Source organism: Harpia harpyja, chromosome 5, assembly GCF_026419915.1.
Source record: "Harpia harpyja isolate bHarHar1 chromosome 5, bHarHar1 primary haplotype, whole genome shotgun sequence".
NCBI lineage: Eukaryota > Metazoa > Chordata > Aves > Accipitriformes > Accipitridae > Harpia > Harpia harpyja.
Window position 1 is genome coordinate 42,583,321 of NC_068944.1, and position 19,840 is coordinate 42,603,160.

A 19,840-nucleotide genomic window follows, 5' to 3' on the forward strand; every position below is an offset into this window, starting at 1 on the left:
AATGGGCATATTTTCTTGAAAACCTCAGATTAGTTTATAAAGAGCTACTATACTATCTTTGGCCCTTTCAGTTACTGCGATTGCTCAGATGAGTTTTGTAGCATTGCTTTTTTTCCTTGGTTGGCTAAAGACTAATTGAAAATTTATTTTTGCATGTGTACATTTTCTGTGAGAGCCTTTAAATGAAAATGGTTGTTGAGACCGTGGTTGCCTCTTCACCAGTATCCTGTCTCTAACAGTAGCCGTAAGAACATGACTAGGGAAGAGCAAGAACAGGGCAAGTAACTTCCCCAAGAAAAGTATTCTCTCAGCCTCTAACGAGTTTCAGCCCAAAATATTTTCTAAGTCTGATGTGGTTTTTTAGTTAATAACCCCCCCTTTTTTCCCCTATACTTTTCCCATTAAGATTACATTTTTTGCATCTACAATATCTAACAGCAAGGATTTTTTGAAAGTCCACAGCCTGTTACACAAGCTGTTGTTTGCTTTGAATCTGGCTCCTGCTAGCTTTGTCTGACAGCCCCCACTTCTACTACTTTGCTTGTAAATTCTGAACACATGAAGGCTCCTGAAAAAATAAACTTAAGGGAGTCCTATGGCCAGCATGAAAATATTTGCAAGCTCTAGTGAAATCTTGTAGTTGCAATTAAATAAGCCACATCTAATATTAACTAATCTAATCTAATCACATCTAGTGTTACCTGAAGGCATTATGCTAGAAGGTACCTGAAGGTATAGGCTTAAAGTATTACCTTTTATCCATACTATTACAGAACATGCTAGCTCAGGTACCAAAAAGAAAATAACTGTTCCGCTTAGACATATATGCAGACACACTTTGAAATGTAGGTTATTTTCTGCTGCCATTATGCAGCCAAATTATAACAAGCATGAACTTTTAAATGACCCATATTATATTTACACCTATTTTTACTACACTTGCCATGCTCTCTGTCTTGTTTCAGGTTGCTAAATTAATAAGTGCAAAAGCAAGAGTCTGCAGTGTGGTTTATTGCTGGTTCAATTTTCTGCATCTGATTTGGAATTTCATCTGGGTTTAAAACACTGCCAGCAACATGAATGCATTGAGGCAATGGAAAAGTTACCTGAATGACATTATTCATACCAATCTACTTCCAAGTGATAGGGTTAGCTGAGGCTAGAGACCCTAGGTCTTATTTCCTAAATACCTTTCTGTCTGAAGAAATCACGGTTCCCGAATTCTGCACCCATGCTCCCTCTTCACTGCATAAGGTGATTCCAAGCTACTGAAAACTGAAAAGCAGCTGATATCAACATTTTCACCTGAAGCTTCTCCTGTTACTCAGGAAAACTCCCATTTTATTATGTTACTTTCTGTCATAGCTGCACTCCAGGCTTGTAAGTGCTATCTTGTGTCTCAAAGTACCCAAATGTTAGGGACTGCAATATTCAGTATTGCAATGCAAAAGTTTTTCAGAAGAGGGCCAGTTTCAAACCACTTATTTTATGGGCTGTAATTTGCAATACCTAAACCTGAAAGTTTTTAGTCCTTCCAGATGCCAAAGTCAGAAAGGCAGGTTCTGTAAGGAATCAAGACAGCTGGCACTCCTGAAGATCTCAAAAAATTCAGAACATGGAAGTGGGGGCCTGACCTCCCTCCAATGCCTTTCTGACTGGCACTCTGGCCAGGGAAGGTGAGATGGGAGCCGAGAGTGATGGCAAGACCAGATCAGAATTGGGTGTACAGACAATGATCACAGCCAGACTCAGTCCAATGATCACACAGCAAGTCCAAGAGAAAGGAGGGGCAGGCCCTCACCTCCAGCTTTCTTCACAACAGCTCTTAGCAGTGACAGAGCTGACCCTGGACTCAGCCAGCTGAATTCCTTAACTCAGGTGACCAAGCTCCTAGAAGTGGGGGGACACACACTCTACACCCTGACACTGTACAGGAATACCGGTGCCCGCTACAGATAGCTCAGTGAGTTCCTACACACAGAGCAAAAAGCTGCCCCTTGGTGCTGATAGCCTTCTCCAGACACACCACACTTCATGGATTTGTAACATCTCTTCTGAAGTGGAGGAGGAAGCTTCCTCCTCTTCATCAGCTCTGCAGTTGCCTGAGGTAGGCACACTGGGGTTCCAGGTCCTCCTCAACCTGATGGGGTTCAAACCTTCATCTCCTTGATGGTATTCTTATCAGCAAGCTCCAGAATGGCATCTCTTTCCATCCTTCCTGCCGAAGCTCAACATGATCTCAATCCTGTCCATGTCTCCTCATCAGTAACTCTCTACTGCCATATCTACAAGGAAATCCTGGAGCAGGGACCAGGACTGAAGCCATTTCTTCCAATGGAAAACTCCTTTCAGAAGGTTTTAGTTAGCTTCCTCTCTTGCTTACTCTTTTTTCTTCTGCATCTCTATACGTTCCTCTTTTTTTCTCCTTTCTCTTTCCTTGTATCCACCATCCATTTGTGCAGTGGTTATGGTGCTCTTGGGGACATCAGGAGTTCAGGGTCAGATTCTCTCTGACTAAATAGCTGGACAGAGGTTACCACACAGAAGGTGGGCAACTCTTGTAGCAACCAGTTTCCTGACTTCCTAGCAAAAACCCACTATCAGGCAGTTCTTATCTCCTCCACAATAACTGTTAAACTTAGTAGCCAATGCTAATAAAGTGGTCATCAGTGGGAAACAAGATATACATCCCTTATTGATTTGGATATATTTCAGATGCTTCCTTCCCATCTTTAAGTCACAGAAGCTTAAGCACCTGCACCTACCTGGCTCCCTGAAACCACACAAGAGTCTATGCTTGGTCACTTGGAGAACTCTGGCCAAAATACAAACAATAGCTTATTTCAGTTCAGTAGTCCTTGAGAATAGGTGACTATATTAGTCTCTGGGTTTTGGAAACAATTCACCTATTTCAGACATGTCTCAAAGTCCTTCTTCAGTCAATGCTCTCCTCTACCTTCTCCAGAGTGGTCACAATGGCAGAGATCCAGTTTAGCTCAGAAGACAGGGCCATGCAGTCTTTCACCTGCATGGTTTTGTGACTCTTCATAGCTACAGCGCATGGTAGCTGAACAGTGAAGAAAGGTGGTGCTTCGAGAACACAGTTTGGGATAATTTTTTTTTCTTGTGGGTTTTATTACAGTGGTACCAGAACCCTTTGGTGTGTCATTAGCTTAGTTTTGAAGATTACTTTGAATACTCCATGTGCCACCTTTCACCAGTGTTTCACAGACTGCAAAATGCTGCAGCTCATGGCTACAGTTGCTCTGGCCTCAATCCACAGAGGTGCACAGCTTCTGGATCCTCTCCCGAGAGGTTGGATCTCCCTAGCTCCAGGACACAAGGCTGTCCATCCTTCCTCTTCCTGTCTGATACTTTTAAACCAGCTGACAGTTTTTTCACAAATGGAAGTGAAAAGCGTCCTTCACTGCATCGTTTATCCAGTAGTCTGCTGATTAGATATGAAAACCCGGTTCCAAAGAATATTGAAGCAATCTATGCAAGGCTGAATGTGATAGAGGAGAGGTTGCAGGAGCAAAATTTAAAGGCCTTTTCCAGAGACTAGAACATATGTATGAAAATCCCCAACTCCAGGAGAAGACTGTGCCCTTTGCCTTCTCACACCTGAGTGGTAAGCGGAGCTGCAGGGACCATCCTATTTCTGCCTGTGGTCCGTGTGCAGTCCAGTCCAGAAGACCTGAATTTCTGAGAACAAATGCCAGTATGACCCCCTCAGAATCTGCAAAACCAGATAGATCTAAGTACTGAGCTCTGCTGGGGCATGAGTATTTGCACATGCACCGTAAGCAAAAATCTTGCCTCGGGAATTGTGTTGGTATGCACAACCTCTCCACACCGGGCACTGCAGCACAATATTGTATTAACTGTGCTGCCTTGTTTTCCCTGCTCTCAGTATTGCTCAATGGCCACTGCTGTTTAAAACTAGCTCAAGTATCTCTGCTCTAAGCAGTTCCGTAGATACCCAGGGAATTTTAGCACCTCCTCAGCCAGGCAGCAGCTGAACAAGAATCTGGATTGGGTTTGTGGCTGCATCCTCAAGATCCTGTACACATACAGACTGTCATGGCTGCAGAGCCCCACAAGGGCTGCTGTTTGCTTGTCTTCACATCTGTAATGGGTGGGCAGGACCACTGTAAAGGTAAACAGCTAGCATCAGATTTACTGCATCCTAGCTACCCCATGGACCACAAGGGATGCTCTTCTGCTCCCATCTTCTAGACCTGACTAGATCAGAGACTCGGCCTGGGAGCCACTCTACACACAGCGACTGTCACCCCGTCATCCGTCACCTCGCCTCCTGTCATTAGCGACACTAAGCAGTACAACTGCTGCTTAGTGGCTTCCACTTGACTCATTTTTAATGTATTTATACACCACTATTTGCTTTTGCTGAATACGCTTGTCTTCCCAGCTGGGTACTTTTGCAGTCGATCAAATGTTACTAAGTAGCTCTTAAATATTTATTGACTGTCTACTGATCACACAAATCAGGTTCACAAATTTAGCTCTTGGAGCTACTTTACACTTTATGGTCTAGTTGGATGTTAACCAGAGCCTTTCTGAGTGTTTTCTTTCTTGCGCCATAAACAAACAGTTTTAGAAACAAGTTGCAGCTTGAGCAGGAAATTAAATACCCAGGACTGATATTGGTTCTGTCGCCTTCTCAGCTATCAATCAGCTGAAACTTGTCTTATATCATGCTGGATTCCAGAAAGCAATATGCAGCAACACGTCATATAGCAACAGGCAAACTTTTCCAGTATTCTCTCAACAGAACGTTTTCTCCAATGGAAAACACCAAATCATCAAAACATTCCTCAGGAACATACTGATTTCAGCAGCACGGTGACAGAAGTTTTTCACACCAACAGGAGAGGCAGCATTTTTGGAGTTTCACAAGCTCCTCGGCAGCCTGCTGAGCTGGATGTCCCAGATGCCTGAATACTTTGGTTAAGCAGGGACTCCCCAACCTGCCTGGGAGACCCTCATGCCCACGAGCCAGCTGCCAGCAGGGCTCTGCCACCCTGCACATGGGACACGTCCAGGGACAGCCCAGGCTGCCGGGAAAGGCACAGCTCAGGTTCCCCTCTCCAACTTCTCCCACACTGTGAAATGTGTTCTTCTGACCTCTTATCCCTCCATCACCTAAAAGCCTTCTCAGCAGCAGATGGGTCGTGTTGTGCCACAGGCAGGAGAGCCCCGCTTATGTAGCTAACTTGCTTCAGCTGCTTTGCTGAACATTACCATGACACTGAGGTTAGGAAATCAGCTGAAAAATAAAGGTGAATGAAATCACGCATGCAAGAAATGAGAAGAAAGAAACCGGAAGCTGAAGTGAGACCACTGTGATAATTTAATCTCAGGGGCATTTTTTTGTTTGCCCCAGAAGAAGCCTTAAGTTTACAGATACGCAAAGCAAATATGCTCAAATTAGTAACAAGCTACTGCAAGCTGTGTTTCTCCAGCTTTCATCACTTTTTGTACCTCAGCAAATCACTGTAAGGTTTATTTGCGGGACTTTTTTTGCTGTTTACAGCAAATGCCTTGCATGCAAAGAGGTTTTTTTTTTTTCATCATTTCAAGAACATGTTACACACAAAATCATCTATTAACTGTTTCCAAAAGCTCATTATCAGACAGTTGTAAGAGGTTCCTGCCTTCGTAGTAACTTTACTGCTCACTCGTTCACTCCTCTTTCAATGATGAGAAGCTAATGAAGGATGAAGGAATTCAGATGCTGGGGACACAAAAACTCTACTGACACAGATCTATGTAATCCCATTTTCATCACATGTGATCTACCATATAGCATATAAGAGATTTCTATGAACACTTCTCCCAGGAGGGGATCATTTTTTCTTGAAGGTATGTATTTTTCCAGCAGCAAGCTAAACCAAAGTACTCTACTAATCCTGCCTTCTGACACTGGGAGGCTACCTACTCTCCACAGAGGAAAACAGAGCACTGATTCCTGAACTACTGCACAGCACATCGCAGATTTACCTGGATCAGTCAGAAAGAGCAGGCTCTTATGAAATTGCACTGAAGCTACTAAGTCCTGCTTGTGAGCTGGCGTGTGGGAAACACAGCTTAGTTTCAGTGCACCCACTGCTGTAGACACATGAGATGTCCAAGAAACAGCTGCCCCGCTTGTTTCAGTGGGTGCAGACGCTGTCAACTTGCAGTGCCACTGCACCTGAGCTGCCAAGGCACCCGTCATGCACAAGCACTCTAACAGAAACCATACCCAAACAACAGCGTTTCCTGAACTATTCTTTCAATTACAAACAATGACGCCGCTCCTTTCATTAATAAGATTCAACTGCAAGTTTGCTAAACGTGTGCTGGGACAAAACCCAGAATCCCATCTGACAAATTGCATTTGTTCACTTCTCGAGCAGACTGTTCTATGTCTCCATGACGCGATGCTGGTAAAGCTAATAAAAAGGAGAGGAGACATTTATTAGATGCAACTAACAATAAAAGACACTCTAGTTCCTAACATTTTTTTTTCTAAATCCTGTTCTCCTCTCTGACTACTACTCTGTGGAGGGCTTGTGGTATAGGAGTAGAGTAAGAAAAGGGAAAGTGTAAGGCAAGATTTATTGCCTGGAGTTTTTAGAGCTGTGACGTGTTATTTCAGATACCCAGGGTTGGACTGACACCTCATTGTGCTGGCAGTCACTGCACACATCGGAAAAAAAAGGTGGACTTTCTTCCCATGAGGCTACAATCTAAATGAAATGCACTTCTAAAAAAAAAGCAGTGCCTGACTGTATTTTGGTAATATCTAAACAAAGAATTGGTTTGCACATGGTTTTATTCATATTTATTTAGATCACTGTAGTAACCTACAGGAGGAAGAAAATACAAAGGAAAGGAGATAAGCCCCTACCACATATTTTCTATAATTTTAACATTGGGCTATATGATAAAAAGGATCATCTTAATTTGATTGCAATATTTTTGGTTTGGTATTGAAGGACATTCTGGATGGCAAAGATCTGCAGTCTCCTTGTTGGCAAGCAGCTGGAAAAGCAGCAATGATGCAATTTTTGTGTAGCTGTCAAACAAGGGACGCTCTCACTGTGTTAGCTGGATTCCTTCTTTGTTGTTATTGTTCTGATCCAATTAGTCACTGCTTTCAAGTTAAGGGATCCAACTGGCTGATTGGACTGGAAGAGATACAAGAATAACAGAAACCCAAACTGGTGGTACAAGAGGAAGAATAGAATTTTTTTTTTTTTATGTGAAGTGCCTCAGTAAGTCAATTGCGTGCTTTAGCTAAACCTTAATTGCACCAAAACAACAGAAAATAATCAAAAAGGGTCTGTTTTGATTCATTACATACCAGAAATGTGAGAGATGGAACTGAACTAATCCAGGAATCTGTCACTATAAGTAAGCTCCCCATGGAGCCTCTTTTAGTTGCCTTATACCACAAAACATGGAAGAGACAGGTCTACAAACAACCAAAGCAGCTGATCTCTGCTATTTCCCCTTTATTCAGTACTGGTGAGGCCACATCTGCAGTGCCGGGTCCAGTTCTGGGCTCCCCAGTAAAAGACAGATATGGACACACTGGAGAAAATCCAGCAAAGGGCCACTAAGTTGCTGAAGGGACTGGAGCATCTCTCCTATGAGGAAAGGCTGAGACAGCTGGGACTGTTCAGCCTGGAGAAGAGAAGGCTCAGGGGGGATATATAAATACCTGAAGGGTGGGTGCAAAGAGGACAGAGCCAGGCTCTTTTCAGTGGTGCCAGGACCAGAGGCAATGGGCACAAACTGAAACACAGGAGTTTCCCTCTGAACATCAGGAAACACTTTTTCTATGAGGGTGACTGAGCACTGGCACAGGTTGCCCAGAGAGGCTGTGGAGTCTCCATCCCTGGAGATACTCAAAAGCCATCTGGACAAGGAGACAATTCACTGATTCAGGACTTCCCATTTGGACGCTGGCTATGGTGCAAGAAAAGGGATGCCGTATCGTGGTTTGACATAAGGCTCCATACACTGTGTTCAAAAATCAAATATGCCTTCAAAGACAAGGTGGGGCACGGAACAACAGGCTCTAAAATGCTGAGATGCACAGTACAGAGGTGCCCTTGACAGTACTGCTGATGACAAACCAACAACGGCAAAACCGCTTGTGCCCAACATAAACCAATAGAAAACCCTTGCAAATGTATTCTAATCTGTGCATGCCTCCAGGTCACCTCCAATTCCTCACAGCTGGTACAGTTAAAAAAATGCTGAGTTATGAAACATACTGAATTATGAAATATCATTGCCTACTTTGCTAAGTACTGGTATGTACATACTTCTATGTTAACTAAAACGCAGCTTATCCTTCTCTTCTGTACTGGTTTATGGCTCAGTTTATCAAAGAAAAAAACCTGCTTTTTAAATGTAAAAGAAAAGAACAGTAGAACTGAACATGTTTGTCCAGAGAAGATTCTCCTGCAGGGTATGTCTACATTGCCCAATGCAGCTGAGATCTCTGGGCTGCTGCCAGCACAGGTAGCTCAGACATCAGACCCGGCATAGCCATGTTAAGGTAAAGCATCATGCAAGACATTTACTCTGAATCAAGTAGCTGTACTGCTTCTCCTATCCAATATAGCCTGTTGAACTGGCTTTGATGTCCATACACTGCACTGCATTGGAACTACAGAATGAAGTATGTGTTTTATTAAACCTCAAAACGAAAGCATGCTTTCTTGTTCCATGAACAATATCATTCTTTGATGTCTGAGTTAAAGAATTGCCTACCAAGTAAATGATTTGAAGCTATCAAATGGTTGACCATGAGGATTAAAAGAATGTTTATCATGTTAGATATTCCAGATGAATTTATGTGTAGTGCTGCTTCTTTATTATCATTTTGATAGTAAACTTGGATTTGATCTCTGCACTAAAAAAATCATACAGGTCTGGGGCTGCAAACTCCTGAACCATGCTTTGTAACAAGCTGGTAATTCTCAATTTCCAATGACATTACAGTCTAAGCATATAGATTTTTATACTGACTTCAAAGAGCTGATATACCTCAACACTTTCAAGAATTTTGCCATTACCATCTCTTACCTCTTTTCTCAATAAGAACAATTAGATGAAGGTGGTAAAGAAGTAATGCTACTGCAGACTTTCAGAACAGCTGTGAATAGATGCCTATTTCAATTCATGCTATGTATTTACTGCAAATGTTATTACTTACTGCAAAAAAAAAAAAATAGAAACTCTTATAATTCCAGTGTGAAGGGTATGTGTTACATAGCAATAGTTTGCCTTGTCTTCAATTTAGAAATAGATTTCAGTTAAATAGCACTTTTTCACAAACAGAAAACTACAGCCTTCTCATTAGCCAGGCAGGGACATTATGACTTGCCACACAGTTCAATTAATTGCTATCTAAAATCTATGTTTTAATTCCTAATAATTTTCAATTCTTCATCTACACCTACAGGCTGTCACAAATATCAACAGAAGGTGGACAATCAAAGTATTCCACCCCCTTCCCATCCCCGTTCTCTCCTTCTTCAGCCCACTATGCTCACACAAGAGTATATCACCATGCTATTCCCCTCTACAGTCAGCTTCTCAGCACCAAGCTTTAACTCTAGGCATTAAGAATACAAAGGCGTGAAACAGCTTTCCATCAGCTCATGACTTTCAGTTGCTGGTTTTCCTTGCTCTAGGATTAGGGTTTGACAGCAACATAGTAACACCCAGCAACACACAATGAAAAATATTCTTTGTGTGAACAGTGCCTATTTTCTTCCTTCCTTGCTTCCCATTTTTCTTCTTTGTTTTTCACTTGGTTTGCTCACTGCCCCACTGCAGTTCTTTTCTTCCCCATTGATTATCTCTTTTCCTCCTCCACACTTCCTCTACACTCTCTTCCAAACCTCAAAATGTTAAGAGTCCAGAGCTGAGCCTTAAAAGCAAGATATGCAAAGGGATCTGATACCTAGCACCTGGCCATAAATAAAAGGCACATGTTGTCTCAGATGAAAGCAAAGGGAAGAACATTGATTCAGATAAGCTCACGCTCCTCAAATGTTCACTCTGTTCTTGTGTTTAAGCTACAAGAAGAAGGCAGTTTTGGGGAAAAGCTAATGTACAAAATAAGAAAGAAAATAAAAGCTCATCATCAGGCTTCTGAGGAATTACCTTCCACTGAAACACCTTCTCACAACTTTTACCACCCTGTCTTTCTTCCAAATATCCCTCATTTTTTTAAAATGTCCTTCCATGCATTTCTTAATGTCACAGCCTAAATACCTCACTCCCAATACCTTCTTACATCCACACCTTCTTTTTCATGACAGCCCTCCTCATTCTCAATATATCTTTAAGGGTTATGATCTAGTTGCTGTCTTGATGATCGAGCAAGTGCTGGAGGGCATACATACAACTGGTAAGGGGTTCAGAAGCAGCGCATACCACTAATGTTGATAGCACATGCCCACGTAATTCCTCTCAAATAGGGACTGTAGACCTAAGACACTATTATAGTGATAATCAACAAATCTATTCAGAAATAATCTTTCTAATCCCTTCAGTATTTTCACAATTTTCATGAGGAGAAAAGAAAACATTTTGAAACACCAACTAAACTCTGAACAATCTACAGAGGATACTATTCTTATTTTCCTGTAAAAATCACTGAAGTCCATTCTAATGCATTTTTCCATCCCTCGAAAAGGTGAGTTATTACATAAGCTTCATTATAAACTAGATGTAAAACCAAAGGGCCACATAGTAACAGCGTGTGTTTATATCATAATACTCACCAAATTCTCATTTGAACATGTGGCTTCTTCAGTGCATCAGCCATCAGCATTTTTTACATTTCTTTATCAGGCTTATTGGAACAAGCTGGTTTTGCCACAGATGATTCCAAGATACTTACCCAGTCGTGTAAGGTATATTTATTCCCCCTAGATTAATGCTTTCACATCCAACAATGAAAAGAGTTGAAAAGCACAGCAGAGATACACCACTGCAGATCATAGCCAACTTTGCAGACTCTCTCGCACCGAGTTTCAGTTTTTTTATAATGTAGCCGCCTAGGACAATACCAACACCAGCACTTGGGACAATAATCACACCTGCCAGGAAGAAATTCAAGCAAGAAATTAAATCAGGACCTATAGAAATTGTATAAAACATAAATATCGGTTTCATTCCCTAATTAGATGACTGCAAATGCTGCACTAAGATCTCCATTGTCTGAATCTCTGCTAGCAAACTGAGTCAGACTTTTCAAACCTCTGGAGTGTTGTCAAAGAATTAATAAAAGCCTCCTTATGATATTACCAGCAGCCAAAGCACTATAAGAGAACTATTGTACTTACAAGCAGAAACATTGCTTTGTATTTATTTTAGAACGAGGAGAAGGGCTACATATTGCTCCAGTTTATCTACTGAAAATTTGAACAAATCCAGATTTGGACACGAATCCTCCTCTTCCTACTCTCATGATTAATTCCAGTGAAGCACAAGCGCTAACTTCAGGCAGGACCCCAGAAGCCTGCCCACTGGGGAGTACGCATGTGAGCCTTGCTGCAAATTCTGCCTTCTGCATACTTTATTCAAGCTGAATAGCACTTTCCTACATCAGCACCCCGATTCATCTCAGCACAGCCACGTGGACTGTAAACTGATCAAGTACGATTAAAAAATTAAGATACTACAATTAGTATTAGGGTAAGTTTAAGACACAAAAGACATGCCTATGAAATTTCTGTTGCTCCGCTGCTGCAGTTATAAGGTGGCAGTTCAGCAACACACCACTGGGCTGTCCTCACTTGTTGGGGCCTGAGGTGGTGTTAAGTCAGCGAGTGTCTTGCACTTCTTTGCTTCCCTTAGCTTTTGCTTCTCACTGACATGTGAGAAGGTCTTTAAATTAGGGCTTTGATAATAAAGATGCATTCCACATAAATATGGAATTTGCACAACTTTTGGCAGCTGCATCTACAGAGGAGCTAAACTTTATAACGCAAATTCTTAAAGATGTTGGTCTTCTTTTTAAAGAAGCCAGTAAGACTATCACTTGCAAATATCTCTAATAATATTGCAAAGCATTCTCATTCTCTGCTAATTCGTCTAAAGCTGAAGGGGACATTGTATTTATCAAAATGTTGAGATCATGAAAGTAAGAGGTAAAAATAGTTGCCACCTTAATTATACTGCCATCACCAATGGCATTATAAAATAAAAAGTCATTTCATGAGGAAGATTCTTAACAACAACCCTTCAAAGAATCAAAAACAGTCTTTCTTATGAGAGCAGAAATTAAATGCATAAGTCCTTCTAGGAGAGTTAGATGATTTTCACAAAGTTCAAAGCTGTTATCTCTCTTGAGCTGTTATATCTCTCACTTTCAATGACTGAATATGAACAAGGAAAAGAAATAATGCAAATCCTTTCACTTGGACTGAAAATGTTCTCTCTGGCTGAAAATGGTAACTCAGCCATCTGAGTCTGCCAGGCATGCCCTGCTCTATGAAATCTGTGTCAGAGAAGCCCACATCCACGCCGAAGGCAGACTGGGATCACTTGTAATGCCTTCTAAAACACCACCGTCAGGTGAACCAAATTCCATGGACCAAACATGTGGCTACATCAGTTATACGAACTAAGGATCTAGCCCAAAATTAGGGCTTACTAACAATAAATTAACCTTAGTAATTTATTCTTCTTCCTTCCACCTTACAGTTTAGCTTTGAGTTCTTAACCTCTTTTGGACCTCAGTTTATGTTTTCTTTCTTATTCTCTTGAGGGCGTGGATATTGGAAAAGCTTTTCACTAGAACTGAGACTCTGTGTGTCTATGTCTAGTACCTTGTCAAAACTGAGCATGTAAATATTTTGCAAGGCATTAGGTTAGTGGTTCTTCCATTAGTGAGCTACACTATGCTGCTGTTTTCATCCATCCCCTGCTATACCATGAAGATCAGAACGTTAAAAATGAGGAGAACATGAGCAAATTGCCTGCCAAGGCTCACTTTCATTAAGGAGAATGGAAAGGTAAAGGAAAGCCTACACAGAAGAAGTATAAAGACCAACTCCTCCATGCAAAGTGGCACTGGGGATGGAAAAACTCTCCCTCTGGGAGAAACTGGAAAGGCAGAAGCAGGTTTCATTGTTTGTGGTGAAGGCAGCAGAGAGAAGCGCTCACTCGCTCCTGCATGTCAGGAAGCCTGACAGGTTCTTTTACCCTAAGTACTCTTCATCTCAAACTCTTCATCCTTATGCCCCTCTCTTTCCGCAGGGGATGTGGAAACAGAAGTGATGTACTGTCAAAGAAACGCAGCTACTACAGCGCACTTCCAGACAAGCTTCCAGGGCAAAGTAAAGCATGTACATCTAATCAGGACATGCATTCTTCTTTTTCAAAGGCATTTAGAGGAATAAAGCTTAAGATCTGATACTAAGCTGTTGCACTGCACTCTCCTTCATTTTATAATGACAGTTTGGCTTACAGGAATTGCGCGTGTGCTAAATACACTCCTGGGTACAGTGCTCCGAGGCAGTATTGGCTTTCAGTCAGCAATTTTCAAGCTTTGTCCTTTTTGCTGTTGTCAGGATGCTGCAGCACTTGAGGCTTTCCACAGCAGAAAAAGATGATCTTAACAACTACTAATAGTCAGGGAACAGAAAACTGCAGTATCTGCTAAGCGGGCTACACTTGCAAAGGGAATACCATCAAGATTTTCAAAGCAATTCTGTCTGGGATATATATCATACCTTTTCTGAAACTAAAGGTAGATCCAATGCGCTCATAACCATTTTATCAGAAGTTACCAGACTAGTGCTTTATAACATATACCGTTCAGTTCTTCCAATTACAAATTATTTGAATTGTAACTCTGTTTCTCACAAGTAAATCTGCTAGCAAAGCACCTGAAATTTTAACCTTGATTTGTCTAAGATCTACCTGTAACCTAAAGTCAACGTTCTTTTTTTTTTTTTTTTGGACTTAAGAAAGCCTGGAGGCTAAATGCCACCTGCTCTACACACAGAAAACAAAACTCCAAGCAAAACAAGACTGCAGCACAACCTGCACAAGTTCAACACGTGAAGTTTGGCACATGGCATTTTTTCTGGTGATTAATGCCAGGTTTGTTTAAAACAGAAAGAAATTGAGACTTAATTAAAGAATTGCTACTTATGAATTGAGACAGAAAATGACCAATAAAAACTTTACATCAGTCACATGAAGAGATTCAGCAAGCGCATGTACTCAGCTGGCAACATACATATGAAGTATAGATGTAGCAATATAAATAACATGTAAGTCCTCCTTTTGCTAACCAGAAGTTTGTAAACTAGACATGTCTTTTACTAGAATAGCCAGTAGCAATCTATTACAGAATCTCCAAGTTTCCTTTTCGCATCTTTCCTACAAAAAGAATTTATAAAATTAATAACAACTGTTGACTTTAAGGCTAAGTTTAGGAGCTGGGGTTGTGGAAGCAGTGCTCACTTCGCTGTGTTGCACATCCAGCCTGAGCTATTTCATCTTCTTCTTCTGGTTCATGATAATAGTCTTTATCAAGTAATTTATAACAGGGAAAACAACAGATGTTAATAGCTTCACACCCTGGACAGGGTCACATCATTTTTTCCTCTTTTAATGTACTGGCTGTTGAATATTTTGTCTGCCAAGAGTGTTTCTGGTTTATCCTGAGAACGAAACAAGTTATGGAGCTGCAATCCCATCAAGACTCATTACAGTAAAACTCCTATGGGTGTGTGGCTACCCTAAGCTTCAGATAGAATCACTGTCCCATCAATCAATGTTTCCTCCTTATACACAGAACACAGGGATTTCATGCCCTGAAGAAAATCTCATCCCAGCAAGCTCTCAAATAGAAGTCACCACACGGTGCTTCTCTGACGTTTCCCTTCCGCACTCTAGAAAGACTCCACGCGTTTCTTCCAGCCACTACAGGTGACAAGTGATTCCCATGTGAGGTGTCCATGTCTTCTCTCTTTCTTCTGCTTTTTGTCTTTTCTTTGACTGATGCCCCTGGGCAGCTTCACCCCATACTTCACCCCTGTTCTCCCAACTCACTCTCCACTCCATCCCTCCTTCTCAGGTGCAGTATCTGGAAGTATGGGGGAGCAAAGAACTAACCTGCTTAGCAATTAGCAGTTATTCTATATGGGAAGCACTATGAAGAGGTAAAAAAGATGCTTGTAAAGACAAGTGTCTTTGATGCAGCTAGGAGAGAAGGGAGATGATCTGCATGACATGGGCCCCAATTCTGCACAAGATTTTGGTCCCTTTCCCTAGGGAAGTTCCCATCTCTCCCTCCTGCAGAGCAGTATGAAGCTTAAAATTTTGTGGTTTGTAGCTCTGTTAGAAGTTGGACTTGGCTGTACATTGCTGCAGCAGCAGGGGAAGTGTCACATCTGCAAAAGAGGGGTCTCAGACCTGACATGACAGGTGGGAGAGGATTTGGGGAGCTCTCCTGACTAGACTAGATTGTCGTGCAATCAGTGTTAATAAATAAATAAGGAGAAAACCAGCAGTCTGGAGGGGAGAGGTACCTGAAGGATGGGACAGATAAACAACTTGTCACTGGGGAAAAAAGAAAGATTAGGATATTTTAAAAAGCAAAGAGGAAGTAAAATTCACAGAAAGTAAGAACAGCTTTAAAAGACCTTTAAAGGCACACAAATTGCAGTAATGCCGATGGGTTTTCTAGCTTGTTTTTGTTGCTTTTTTCCCCTTGAAGACCATTAACTTATTAGAAAATGTCTGTCTAGGCTTATGTAAAAAACCCCAGCCCTTTAACAATATAAATGGGTTCACATTTTACTAAACACATATAGCAAACATCAAAAAATGGCCTGAATATCTAACCAAATGCACAAAGCTGGATCCAATCACCTGTTGTAACAAGCACGTTTTTGGTTCATTCCTACATTGATTCATATCATTAGTCAAAGAACGCCAACCCTTGCAAGGTTACACTACATGGCAATACCTTACCAGTGTAGATGCTGGCATTGGAAGCTGGGATGCCAAACTGTGACTCGATGAACTTGGGAATGAAGGTAATAAAAGCTGTGACAATGGCACTCTCAGCTGTGTATGACAAACTCACAAAAAGGAATGTCATGTTGCTTAAGATCCTGACAGCTGCTCTTGGAAGCTCTATAAAATGACAAAAATGACAAACGAATGTTATAAATAATGAGCGAGAAACAAAAGCAAACTGAAACAAAACAAATTGATTTTCTTTGAGATGGACTGGCAATAATGGCTTGCTAGCATCTGGCTACATTTGCTAGGCAGAAGAGAGAGTGCGTATTTGGGATTGCAGTCTTCGCTGTCTGCTCTTACCCTATCTCACTGCATCGCCCCGGGGCTGCAGTCCCACTTTTCACAAACACAACTGAGGTCTGTTTTAACAAAACTGTCTGAAGAAACAGGGTCTACATAGTAACACTATAAAGGAAAGAAAAACAGCAATAAAATGTAGCAATTTTGGAATTATTCTGATATTTTGTTTTGAGATTTTCTATGAGATAACACATATCACACTGCTGAACTGACAGTACTTAGTTTTGCACTCCACAGGAGCAAAACAGATCACATACTCCCCCTGTAACTCTCTGCTTCAAGGACCATGCTTGGAAAGCTGGGATAATACTACTATAATTTGAAAAGGGAACCAAAAGATTTTTAATTAAACATTTTTCTACATGATTTAAAAGTACTTACAATAAATGCAGACAAAGTATACTGAAAAAATGTTGCCAATGATATCAATGAATCTCGACATACCTTACATACAACTCATTTAATATTCTCAGAAGGGATAACACAATCAATTAAAAATGAGAGCACATCATTAACTTAAATTGAAAAAGTATTCACAGATGTTGCAATTATCCTCAAATCAAATACCAAAACCCCAGGAAATTCAGCACTGTAGTTAAAAGAAACACTTAAATACTTTTAATTCAGTCCCGTAGTGATGTCAAATTATCCTCACAAGATGATGGTAACTCTATTCAAGACTTATTTTTTCAGAATAGATGGCATGATTTTAAACATTTTTTTTTTCTTTGGGGCTTCTATCAAGATCAGATTTTCTGTTCAAATATTATATCTAACCTACGATGGTTTGGGTTTTTTCATTTGCTTTTCACTTTGTACAGAAATTGAACACTGCTTGAATCAAAGCCCATTGAATTCCATGACAAGAGCACCCATTAGAAATACAACGTGTTGAGTAAGAACTCCTGAGTGAGAATTTTATTGATGGTAAAAGTTGTCAAGTCAAAAATCTGTCACATTTTCTCCACTGACTCCAGGAGGTTATCTGTATAAGAGCAAATAGAATTTAGACTCTTGTCATGTCAAAACCTGTCAGGCTGCAAATTAGCACCTAAGTTGTCTGACTGCATCCAGTCTTAGCTTATGCCAGTCGTCAAAATTTATACTGAATTCATTATAAGTACAGGATTTATAATTTTAATGTAGTCAAATGCTTTCTTGCTGCCTCTATGAAGAAACACATTAAATGTTAAATACAAAATTTGGTGGAAATAAGTAATGAATAAATCATATTAAGAAGCACTCATGTATTTGAATCTTAATGTTTTTTACCACCTACAGCTTTTTTTAAAAAAATGTGGCACTGTTTGCAATAAAAGAACACAAGAAAACAAGGTAACAGGAGTATGAGACAATATAGTATCAACATGAATATATGGAAACTGTAATGCAACTGTACACCTTCAGAACTACATTACAGTAGCAAGTACAAAGATAAAATAGTATCAGTATTTAATGGCAAATTTGCTGCATGTTTAAAATACAGCTGATCAAAATTTATCCCATTGTTCAAAAGGAAATGAAAGAGAGAAGAAAAAGAAAGATCTACAATACCATCAGATGTCAGCCTTCAAACCTCATCAGCTTTGGCTTTGTGTCTGGTTTTGGGTTGGCTTGGGTTGGGTTAGCTGATGGGAGCTTAGATGCAAAGAGAAACCAAAGGGCAAGAGCCAGGATGCTCTAACACAGCTTTTGCAAAGCCTCTCATGGGCCTAGATGATGCAGTTTAAGAAAACGGCTGCCACAGGGCTGCAGCAGGGCAGCTGTAGCAGGATTTCCCCGGGGACAAGGTGCAGGATTGAATGCTTCTCCCCCTGCAACAGGAGCAAGCGGTTATGACCATGCTGCTGCCGCTGTGAGAAAGGAGTCAGGAAACAGAAAGAGGGGGTGCCAGGATTGGTCCTGCTGGAAACTGAGCTATTTGGTGGCAGCTGCTCACCTGTGCTGAAAACATGTGGAAGAAAGTAATAAGATAGTAACTTTCAGAAGACTGGACATCACAGAGAGAAATATCATTTTATTAGGATGATGAACTAAGTGCTTTTTGTAGAAATGAACTAGAAGTCCTTGGCCAAGGGCTGAGTCCAAGATCTTTGCTAAATACATTATTTCAAAGGGCCTGGTCCAAGTAGCATAATACCTGGTAAAGTTTAGCTCTTCCTGGTAAAACTGAGCTTTAGGAAGATGTCTGGTTTAGAATTTTCAACCTAAAGATACTGAAGAACAAATTAGGTAAAGAACTGCAGAGCTAACGAACATTTTGCTCTGGTTTTTGGATATAGAGCTGTACTTTCTGTTGAATCCTACTTGCATCTGATCTGAGCACTCAGTCTAAAGGTCATTAATTTCAAAACTAATTAGTATTTTGAAATTGGATTTCTACTGATAAATAGATAAAATTCAGTGTCTTGGAATAAGCACAAGTTCTCTTACACCCCTGTGAAGGATTCTTCAGGGAACAGCTCTGCTGATTACTGTAATTTTTGTCATGAAATAAAACAGAGATTATTCCTGCATGCTGCACTAATACATACCACCTGGAGCAGTTGAGGGTTGAAGCTCTTTGTGATTTATAAGGAGCAACTGTCTGGCAGACAAGGAAAAGTTGCTATACAGTAAGAAATTTGCAAATAAAAATACATAGTCAGAATTAGGTTTTGCCTTATTTCCTCCTATGATTATACTCAAATCCTGTGTGACAGAATCTGTATTACACTTCTGTATTTAAAAACCTATAATAAAAAGGCACTATTTCTCATCTCTTGCAACCACACTAATTCTAGTGAAAAGCAAGAATGATAAAAACTTTAAGGATCCTTTGTACTACATAATCAATCATGCATTTAAAACATTTCAATGTCATATTATTTTTGTGTGTCTAGCCACAGGCCTAGGCTTTGATTTCAAGGCCATTATTAAACCTGTCAGGTTCCAATTTTTAGGAGGTCTTCAAAAAACATCTCTTGTGTTTCCAAGTGTGCATCAGAAACAAACCTATGAGAACTTGCAGTTTCCCTCATTCTGTCATTTGAACAAATAAATGTCTATCGATGACACTCCTAAAACTGAAATGATCTTTTAGTATGGCTGCAAACATGTTTACACTTCTGTGCAGTAATTCAAATCTTAAACATCCTTATCTTCTTTCTTTTTTTTTTTTTAAATAATCTAATATGTAACTAAAAGTAAATTGAAACCTGCCTTGCTGGACTGGTTTGCTAGTCTACTGGCAATTTTCTTCCCTTCATGGTCTTTGGCTATATTTTTTCTGTAGTCAGTATTCATTTTCTTTCACTCATGTGCTGGACCACTTTTTGATTCATGGCAAGAAAAAAGCATAAGAAAAATCTGCAAGCAATACAAATATTCGTAAATACTGCTAGAAGCAAAACTGTTAAAGCACTATTAACAGAATTTCAATAAAAATTCAAATAATTCTGACTTCACAACCTTTTTT

At 40.4% G+C, this 19,840-nt stretch overlaps 1 protein-coding gene across 1 annotated transcript in view; it reads right to left on the reverse strand.

Moving 5' to 3' along the window:
- The window catches only part of SLCO5A1 (solute carrier organic anion transporter family member 5A1), a 75,450-nt gene that overhangs the window by 10,376 nt on the left and 45,234 nt on the right, over positions 1–19,840 (reverse strand). The window contains exons 4-5 of the mRNA XM_052787469.1: positions 16,030–16,194; positions 10,937–11,135 (exon numbers count right to left, since the gene is read on the reverse strand). Of these exons, the coding sequence (XP_052643429.1) occupies positions 10,937–11,135; positions 16,030–16,194 (364 nt within the window). The remainder of the gene's footprint in view (positions 1–10,936; positions 11,136–16,029; positions 16,195–19,840) is intronic.